This window comes from Pseudochaenichthys georgianus, chromosome 14, assembly GCF_902827115.2.
Source record: "Pseudochaenichthys georgianus chromosome 14, fPseGeo1.2, whole genome shotgun sequence".
NCBI lineage: Eukaryota > Metazoa > Chordata > Actinopteri > Perciformes > Channichthyidae > Pseudochaenichthys > Pseudochaenichthys georgianus.
The window spans coordinates 40,320,677-40,331,420 of record NC_047516.1 but is presented as its reverse complement, the minus strand read 5'-3'; the positions used below and the strand labels follow the sequence as shown (position 1 = coordinate 40,331,420).

The 10,744-nt window shown below is 41.6% G+C and overlaps 1 protein-coding gene across 2 annotated transcripts in view; it reads right to left on the bottom strand.

Annotated features, from left to right (window-relative positions):
* The window catches only part of alcama (activated leukocyte cell adhesion molecule a), a 117,553-nt gene that overhangs the window by 10,514 nt on the left and 96,295 nt on the right, over nt 1-10,744 (bottom strand). For both annotated transcript variants that reach the window (XM_034098359.2, XM_034098361.2), the window contains exons 10-13: nt 10,498-10,621; nt 10,060-10,181; nt 4,474-4,603; nt 3,121-3,147 (exon numbers count right to left, since the gene is read on the bottom strand). In XM_034098359.2, coding sequence (XP_033954250.1) covers nt 3,121-3,147; nt 4,474-4,603; nt 10,060-10,181; nt 10,498-10,621 — 403 coding nt within the window. The remainder of the gene's footprint in view (nt 1-3,120; nt 3,148-4,473; nt 4,604-10,059; nt 10,182-10,497; nt 10,622-10,744) is intronic.

Below are 10,744 nucleotides of genomic sequence, written 5' to 3'. Positions count from 1 at the left end.
AGAGGAGATACAAGAGATACATAAAGTGTGAGAGAGGAGATACAAGAGATACATAAAGTGAGAGAGAGGATACAAGAGATACAAAGAGAGAGAGGAGATACAAGAGATACATAAAGTGTAGGGAGATAACAAGAGATACATAAAGTGAGAGAGGAGATACAAGAGATACATAAAGAGAGAGAGGAGATACAAGAGATACATAAAGTGAGAGAGGAGAAACAAGAGCTGCATAAAGAGAGAGAGGAGATACAAGAGATACATAAGAGTGAGAGAGGAGATACAAGAGATACATAAAGTGAGAGAGGAGATACAAGAGATACATAAAGTGAGAGAGGAGATACAAGAGATACATAAAGAGAGAGAGGAGATACAAGAGATACATAAAGTGAGAGAGGAGATACAAGAGATACATAAAGTGAGAGAGGAGATACAAGAGATACATAAAGTGAGAGAGGAGATACAAGAGATACATAAAGTGAGAGAGGAGATACAAGAGATACATAAAGAGAGAGAGGAGATACAAGAGATACATAAAGTGAGAGAGGAGATACAAGAGCTGCATAAAGTGAGAGAGGAGATACAAGAGATACATAAAGTAAGAGAGGAGATACAAGAGATACATAAAGAGAGAGAGGAGATACAAGAGATACATAAAGTGAGAGAGGAGATACAAGAGATACATAAAGAGTGAGAGGAGATAGAAGAGCTGCATAAAGAGTGAGAGAGGAGATACAAGAGATACATAAAGTGAGAGAGGAGATACAAGAGATACATAAAGTGAGAGAGGAGATACAAGAGATACATAAAGTGAGAGAGGAGATACAAGAGATACATAAAGAGTGAGAGAGGAGATACAAGAGATACATAAAGTGAGAGAGGAGATACAAGAGATACATAAAGAGTGAGAGAGGAGATACAAGAGATACATAAAGTGAGAGAGGAGATACAAGGGATACATAAAGTGAGAGAGGAGATACAAGAGATACATAAAGAGTGAGAGAGGAGATACAAGAGATACATAAAGTGAGAGAGGAGATACAAGAGGTGCATAAAGAGAGAGAGGAGATACAAGAGATACATAAAGAGAGAGAGGAGATACAAGAGATACATAAAGTGAGAGAGGAGATACAAGAGATACATAAAGAGAGAGAGAGGAGATACAAGAGATACATAAAGAGTGAGAGAGGAGATACAAGAGATACATAAAGAGAGAGGAGATACAAGAGCTACATAAAGTGAGAGAGGAGATACAAGAGATACATAAAGAGAGAGAGAGGAGATACAAGAGATACATAAAGTGAGAGAGGAGATACAAGAGCTGCATAAAGAGTGAGAGAGGAGATACAAGAGATACATAAAGAGAGAGAGGAGATACAAGAGATACATAAAGTGAGAGAGGAGATACAAGAGATACATAAAGAGAGAGAGGAGATACAAGAGATACATAAAGAGAGAGAGGAGATACAAGAGCTACATAAAGTGAGAGAGGAGATACAAGAGATACATAAAGTGAGAGAGGATATACAAGAGATACATAAAGAGAGAGAGGAGATACAAGAGATACATAAAGAGAGAGAGGAGATACAAGAGATACATAAAGTGAGAGAGGAGATACAAGAGATACATAAAGAGTGAGAGAGGAGATACGCTTGTGTTGAAGTGCATTTAGCGGTGATTGCACGTTTGTTTGTTTCTCAACCATTCTTTTTGTTGACCTTTAAAACTATTGAGAGTGAGACGATCCCGTGTCTCCGTTGGGAGACTCTTCCACAAAGAGCTGCCCTTAATGGAGAGGACATTTTGACTCACTATCAATGTTCCTTTCTAGCCAGGTTAGATACAGCTGCTGTAAGAAATTAAAATCAATGTTTAATGACGTAATTTAGTTTGAACATACAGCAAGCTTAAAGGTGGGTCGGTCAGTTTGAGAACCCGGCTCGAGATACACTTGTTGTTATATTCCATGGAATGCTCTAACATCCGATAGCAATGAACATCTGAAGTGCTTTGACAACAAATACATAAAAAAAATGTCACCTGGAAGCCGTGGTTCTGTAGAAAGCACGACCAATCATCTGAGCCGGCTAAAGTAACTGGATGGCCTACCTGCCTGTCAGCCTTCCATCTGTGCACACACTGATCTCTGCCCTCATTGGTCGTGTTCGTGTGTGTTGGAGGAGGGGCTCTGTGAGGAAGTGGCACATTTTCTCCGGTTGTGTATTTTCACATTCTATCACACTCGAGCTGGTTTCTCAAACCTTTAAAACTGTTTTATTCTGAAAACATTTCCGGTTAGCATTTATCTGTGGCTAACGTTGTTGCTAAAGTTTATTTTGAAAAGCTTTACCGGAAGAAGTCTCCGGAATATCAACAGTGAGCTTAACTTCCGGTTTTACGTTAACAACGATTAAAGCCGTTAAAATGCATTGAATAAAAAGTCATGAATGAGTCCATGAGGAGAAAAGGCGTGTGGAGTTATGCAATAAATACACAACGTCTAAATCCTCTGTTATGCGCGATATCGGACAAAGGAGAGCGAGGCGGGAGGACCCCCTGCGTCGCCAGCCGCCATTGAAGAGGAGGAGCCACATGATGAGATATATAGATAGGTGACGGAGCTTTGTTCGCTGTCTTTCCACGGCTGTGACTGCGAGACAACAGCTGCAGCTGTTTTGCTGTTTGTTTCATTACCACGCTATTTAATTAAAGTAACCAATTTGAACCTTTTCAGACACTCCATTAGTCTCCTAACCCTAACCCTTATTTTAAGCTTCTCTCCTGGACACGAGAACAACTTCCTGTCAGCTGGTCAATAATCAGCTGACAGGAAGATGATCACTCATTTAACACTGTTTACAAATGATCCAAATGAATATGTGTCGACATCAGCTTCACTGAGCTAATTCCGTGTCACATGACTCGGTCTGATGACTGTTTTCATTACTTTTCAGAAATATGCGTGTAAGCCAGTTTCAAGATAAGACATGAGGACGGACATCTGAGATGAGGCTGTGTGCGCAGGGGAAGTGGCGAGTGCTTTTCTGGTGATATATTTGGAAAACACCTTTTAATTATTAAAAAGAAAAGTAAAATATAAAGGCAAAGCAAACACAATCTTACCTTTTTCTTCCTTTTCCTCCTTGAAAACTGAAATCGAAACATAAATAAATTAGAACTCATAAAAATAAGACAAGCAAAACAAATGTCCAAAAAAACGGAAAGCCCAATATATTCTGTAATAAATATGGGCATTAAATAGAAAATGTTTTTTTTGGGGGGGGGAGCTCAGACATGTCAGCAGGCACAGACTGAATGGTGATTACTATAGCATTTAGTGTTAGCCCTTCTTTAAATAATACTTTTTTATTTAGTTTAATTGTATTTCAGAATGCATGGTTGGTATCGTGTTTCCAACCACTGCTGGTGCGCTGGCCAAGCACACTTTTAAAGCAGGGGTGTCAAACTCAAGGCCCGGGGGCTAAATCCGGCCCAATCGAGCCGGTTTCCCAATACAATTGTGCAAGTTAATAAAATAAAAGTTATTATAATATAAATAGTGCAGAATATTCTGCACTATAGTGCAGAATATGCACTATAGTGCAAAATAGTGCAGAATATTCTGCACTATTTATATTATAATAACTTTTATTTTATTAACTTGCACAATTGTATTGGGAAACCGGCTCGATTGGGCCGGATTTAGCCCCCAAGTCATTGGAATATTGATATATATAAGTTGCAAACAGATTCATGTTATGGATGTTCTTTCAAAAGTTTTGATGTAATTGTTGAATATTTGCTTTCAATTATTTGCCCTAGACTTCTGCTTTCAGACGTAGTTATTTATGAAGTTATTACCAGGACTGATAACAATCCAATGCAGAGCCAATAATATAATATAATACATTATTTAATATTAATATTTATATAGTCTTAAAGTTGCAACTGGCCCTTTAATGCTAATGTGGCCCGCGATGAAATAGAGTTTGACCCCCCTGGGTTAAAGGTTCCACATAAACACAATGGTGTTATTGAAAATGTAACAACTGAAACAGTGGTCTCAACGAGAAGTAAAAAAAGGAATTGAACATTTAAGGGCTGTGAGTAACAGCCCGATCTCCACAAGCACTGCTGTGATGGGAATGATTCATATGAATACCAACTCTTATGGTAATCTTAGACTCCGGAGGATCCTTGAATAACATGTTTTGCTTGAACGTCATGCTCCCTTCCAGCTGTGCTTTAATCAGATTCAATATATTTGTATCTGTTTATTTATCAAACCATACAACTGCCAATCCCTTCTTTCATTCTTCCCTTGTGTTGATGCTTTCACTTGAACCGTTGATGTTTTCTCTTATCTTTTGGCAAACTTTCAGTGACTACAGGAGCAACTAACTCTAAGTTAAATGAAGTAGTGTTCGACTAATGGCCTCTCATTGTTCTCAAGTGGCGAGCGATGCATTAACTGACCGGAGGAAACGTTGATGGTCAGGGTGTCGTCTCCCAGCCGGTTGCTGGCGCTGCAGGCGACGGTCAGATTCTGCCTGGGGATGACACTGATTGTATGGGTGGCCTTGCCGTTGATGTAAGAGCTCTCTTCCTGAAGGCACAGCAACAAACAAGTACAAGGATAAGAGACTATTGTATAGGGTGCTGGGTGTGTCACTCAAGCGTCCCCCGGCTCTCTGCCAATCACAGAGCTGGTCGGTGTCTGGGGGAGCAGAGGGGAGGCTGGGAAGTTGTGACGTTGACCCTGCTTGTGTGTGTGAGTTAGGGAGTGGAGTGCGGAGTGATGATGAACATGCGCCCTGTAACCTGTAACTGTATGCGATCAAAGGAGTTATTAAACCCAGTAACTTGAAGTCTGTTTCCGACTCCTATTGTCGAACGTTACACTATAAACATATTCTGAGAAAAAAAATCTCACACAGCCTCTTTAGCTGTAGCTACAACAGGTTGTGTATTCACACACGTACACAGAAATGTGAATGTGAATGTGATCATGAGAGGAAAGTAAATGTCACAATAGCCGCTTTCACACCAAGTACCTTGCCGTACTTAGTTCCCAGCACTTAGTACTTCCCAGCACCCTGGAACTAAGAGCCGATCGCGTTCACACCGGAATACATTCCCAGAGGGAAGATTAGGCAAATGAAGCCGCTGACGTCACTTCTTCTTCTTCTGCTTTGGGTTTGCTGCTGGGACTCCCAGCAGCTTCTACTGAAGCCTTCGCAGTAAATCGCCAGAACGCCGACACCTCCTCATCTCCACCGCTCCCATGTTTTTTTTTGTGTTGCCATAAGCTAGTCTCTCTCCGTTGGTGCGCAGGGCTAATGCTAAAGCTAATAATGCTAGCAAATACAATGGCGGCTTCACAAAACTGTTCAGAGTTTTACAGGGCGTGGTTGTCAATTCTATGCAGGGCTCGACATTATAAATGCCCCGGAAGCACTTTTCAGACCCCCCGGGCAGCATAACGTACTTTCCACTTGCCCGCTCGGGCCACTAAAAATATCGGTCTAAAAAAAAGAAATGGTCCTGTGGTATTGGTATTTTGACTAGCCATTTTGTTAAATTGTTTCGTGTATCAACGCTACAACATAGCGTTTCGTGAGTCGGTTGTCATTGTTGGGTGAAAAGCAAACAGCTGTTTCCTGCGGAGCGCAGCGCGAGCAGGCTCCCGTGAGTGGGAGCGCGCTTGTTCACTACAGACTATCGCGCCACCTAACCATTCACCAAATGTGTTTAATACCAGCGGTAACCGATAAAAACGATCTTCAAATAAAAGAAAGTCACCGGAGGAGTTAAAGGTGAGTGACAGGGAGCATGAGAAGAAGAGGGAGAGAACGTTTCAGCCACACTGGCTTAATCGATGGAGTTGGCTTCTGGAGTGGTGCAGTGACGCGTCCTAAAACCCTTTTATAATTTTCTAATCATATCGATTAGATTTATGATTCGAAAATTATAAAAGTAGGGTGTGGAGATTATCCGGCTGAACAAAATGTGCATTTATCAAGCAAAGAGAACTGCAAACAAAAACCTATGTTAAAACAAAGAAAACCTACTTATAGTTTACATGATTACACAAATGATTTGTTTGCAACTTATAGTTTTATTTTTTAAATTAAATGTATTTTGCTTGACTCAGTTTTTTTTCTCTTAAACTCTTAGTTTTGCTTGATTCTGAGAAAGTGGTGCTGTATCTTTATGATACAAAACTAATCCCATATAACTCGCCCAGCCAATCAGAAATGTGTACTTTTTTCTCCCCAGTGGCTCAGTTTGTAGGAACTAGCCCCTGTGACCGAAGGGTCACAGGTTCGAATCCCGATCGACCAAAAAAACAGTAGCTAGTAGGGATGGGAATTTGAAAGCAAATGTATATTCGAATATTCGACCCCCTAAAAAACGGTTAACCGGTTAACCGAAATGTACACATCCTATAAAAAAAAAACTGGGAAAAAAAAAAAATTCTGATTTTTTTTTTTACCCAATTTTTTTTTGTACCCAATTTTTTTTTCAATACATGTTCAAATAAGTGTAGAAACCAAGTTCAATTTGTCAAATGTATTGAACTGGTGATCACAGTTTGACAGCTATACACCTACAGCTTTCATGTGTGGAGGCGATTCACAATCAGGCCAGCTGTAGAGAAGACCCTCTCAGCAGGAACGGAGGTTGCGGGTATAGCAAGGTATAGCATGTTATAAGTTTAATTTGGCATAGTTTGACATCGCACTCACTAACCTGGTCGAAATATTTCCACACATTACTCCTTTTTGACGCCATGTCTGTGTAGGACTCTTCTTAGAGTGTAAATAATTACCAGACTATGACTGGTAAAATATGTTGAATACCGGCAAAACTAAATCTCTCCTGTCAAAATGTCTATGTACTTTGCCGCCACACACGGTTGCCAAGCAGCGCTTATTGTTGTTTAGGCTGGCCACTCATGTGTCGCGAGTGTTGACAGGGGGCGGGGGAGCACGCTCATGAACTGTTAGCACTGGAACCTCACAATGGCTGCGGAGCACATTTGCGCCACATTTGGGCCTAAGATGAGGTTTGAGTCTGCGTGATCTGCGTGTAGGGAGGGGCAGCAGCCATGTCATTAGCTAGAACCAGTGCCAGAACTAGCTAGATCTGATGGATTTGGACATAAACGCGAGTATAGTATAACGGTACCGGACACGAGAGAGAGAGAGATCAGCACCTGCAGCTCTGCCCGCTGTGAGGGACCGGTGAGCTGAGCAAAACACACCTTTAGACGTCACCTAACTATGGCATTGTCGTATACATTGAATTATTCAATTTGATAATATGTAAATCAACTTAGGCATCCCTCCCAACAAAAAAAAATTAATAATAAAAAAAATTAATAAAAATATTCATAACTCATATTCGAATACATGAATAATTATTCGAATACCTGAATCATTTCGAATATTCGATTAATCGTTCCCATCCCTAGTAGCTAGAGAGGTGCCCTATCTTTCCATATACATGTACAGAGGGTGGTGAAAACTGCACAGAACATCACCAAGACGGAGCTGCCATCCATGGAGGTTCTCTACTCCCAGCGGCTCAGCAAAAAATAAATTATAAAAGACGCCCATCACCCCAGCCACAAACTGTTCTGTCTGGCAGGTGGTACTAAAACCACCAGACTCGGGGACAGGGGCTATATAAATAAACATTGATTGATTGATTGATTGATTGATTGATTGGGTTTTTTATGTCTTGTAATTGCACTGTTGAGGACCCTGTGTTCTAAGTTCATCATACATTACATTGTAACACCGTCGTGTACAAGGGTGTAACTTTGGTTTGAGAAGTGGGGGGGGGCACAACACAGGGGGTCCTCCGCAATGAAACATTTTCTCAATTTAATTCCATTTCCTGCCTTTCTACAAATGTGTTATAGTGTTAACAAATCCAAGAAAAATGTGTAGTGTATATAATGAGTGTGCACACTTATCTAGTATCCTATCCATGTGAACCGTTTTATTTGTGATTACCTCACATCCTCTAGGGGAGTCCGGGGGCATGCTCCCCCGGGAAGATTTGTTTCTTTAAATTTAAGTTGTATGCATCAATCTGGTGCACAAATTAAGAGATTTATGGATACAGCTCAACACTCATATGAAACAGAACTGTATATCTTTAAATAATCAAACAACCATTAGCATATGCTCACAACCAATAACACATAATCTCCTATCTTTATTTTACCTAGTCTGCATTCTTTCTTTTTATTTATGCATATTTGACTAATCACTCCCCTTTTAAACTGTGTTTTTTATTTTTGTACTGACCTATAGTACACATTGGAAGGATTTCTTAACTTATTGGATGGAAATATTTGTTTACATATATAGATGACCAAACCGTTTGAGACACACTGAGATAACTTAGTCTCTCTCTCTCTCTCTCTCTCTCTCTCTCTCTCTCTCTCTCTCTCTCTCTCTCTCGTTGAAACAGCTACTTAGCTCCGAGCTAGCACCAGATGCTAACAACAACCCATGTAACTCTCAAAGTCCGACAGGAAAGAGCTCTCCCTCTCCTTATTGTTGAAACAGCTACAAATCTCGGTTAGCTCCGAGCTAGCACCAAATGCTAACAACAACAACCCCTGTAACTCTATAGCCGCGTTCACACTGCGGTACTTTTCCCACAAAAAGAACTCTTTAGTTCGCATGAACTAAGTACAGATCGCGTTCACACCAGAAAAAGTCCCTGGGGTGGATTAGGCAAATGAAGCCGCTGACGTCACTTCTTCTTCTTCTGCTTTGGGTTTACTGGCAGGCCGCAAACCACTTCACGGCGTATACTGCCGCCCAAAGTCCCCGGCCGAAGTCCCCGGAGTTGGGGACTGGCTTCAGTAGAAGCTGCTGGGAGTCCCAGCAGCTTCTACTGAAGCCTTCCGAGTAAATCGCCAGAACGCCGACACCTCCTCATCTCCACCGCTCCCATGTTTTATTTTGTGTTGCCATAAGTTAGTCTCTCTGCGTTTCTGCGCTGGGCTAATGCTAATAATGCTAATGCAAGGATAATAAAATGGCGCTTCACAACACTTTTTGGGAGTTTTACGGGGCGTGGTTTGCAATCCGCCCAGCCAATCAGGAATATAGCTTTTTTCTCACAAAAGAGCCGCTCGAAAGTCCCTGCTCTCTAGCAGGGACTTTCGAGGGGGTAAAAAGGTTCGCATGAACTACTTTTAGTACCGGCTCTTTTTGGTGTGAACGCGATCATGAACTAAGTTCGCATGAACCTTTGTGGGAAAAGTACCGCAGTGTGAACGCGGCTTATGTCTCTCTCTCTTTCTATCTCTCTCTCACAAGATGCGCTCGTGCCACACACACAACGAGGCTCCTCCGTGACGATGACCGCTTGCGTAAAAAATAAATAATAAACACAAATAAAAAGTGGGGGGGGGACACAAATGGGATATTGAAAAGTGGGGGGGACATGTCCCTGTCCCCAGTGGAGATTACGCCCATGGTCGTGTATATGTTATGACAATGAACCTTTGAATCTTGAAAAACAAATCGAATCTGAATCATTCACATTGTTGTCATTTGCTCTACACACTGTGAAGACCCTGGGACAAATGGGTCATTTGTGATATTGGTTCATTCACACCAGGGTTCGAGTTATAATCTGAGCTTTATGGGGGTCTTTAAAACTAACGCATGCACGCACGCACACAGGTTCAACTACGCACACCACATAACACATCATCCCGGCGCAGCACGCTAACAGGCATAGATTGCGTAATAATTTATTGCGCACCTTGGAGGTGAAGTACAGGCATATTGTCATTCAAGAGAGAATACGATGTGTAGTTCTTTTGGAAAACATGTTTTTCTTTTTGCCTATTTACCTCGTTAACGTAAATAACTCATTACATTGACACATGCATTATTTGTGATTAAAATAGTGGTTGTTGGTAATGTATTAGCGACCCCCACAGATGTATGATTTCACTGCTTTCATGGGAGCTCAGCTCCCATTGGCTCCCACATAACTCGAACCCTGATTCACACACACACTTACGTTCGTACTGTTGACGCTCCAGTGGAAGCTGGGTTCTGGAACTCCCGTTGCCTCGCAGGTCAGAACTTTGTAGCTGGCGCCATCAGGGCGGTGTTTGTTCAGGCCCGTGATTTCTGGCTTTCCTGTTAACAACAAAGTTTAGATGGGTGACGGGATTTACACTAGTTGGAACAATTGAATGATTTCCAGTACTTTCCAGAACAATGATTTAGAAGCTGGGTGTGCTTATGGGTTTCAATTATTGAAAGCACCTCAGTCCTGAGAGGAAGATGCACTGCAGAGTAGGGATACAGTATTCTAGTAATACCAAATAACTGAATTCCCATCCTGGCAGATTTCTTTCTCTTAAGAACATTGGATTGTGTGACTTACCATACGAGTATATACATGTAAATGTTCCACTCAGGTGTGGAGTGTGACACAGACACCAAAACTCACCTTCTACCAACAGCTCAACGCTGCGGTGCCGCGTGAGGCCGGGCATGGAGAGCTCACACACATACACTCCTGCATCAGCGTACGTCAGCCAGCTGAACTCCGGCTGCCTCACTTCCTGTCCATCCTGAAAACAGAGTCTCTGTGTCAATAGGGGCTTTCTAAAGCAACGTGTAACCTAATGTTTCTCCGATATAAAGGCCACAGTGTCTTCAACGTCTGCCCTCTAACCCAGTACGTGGATGAATAT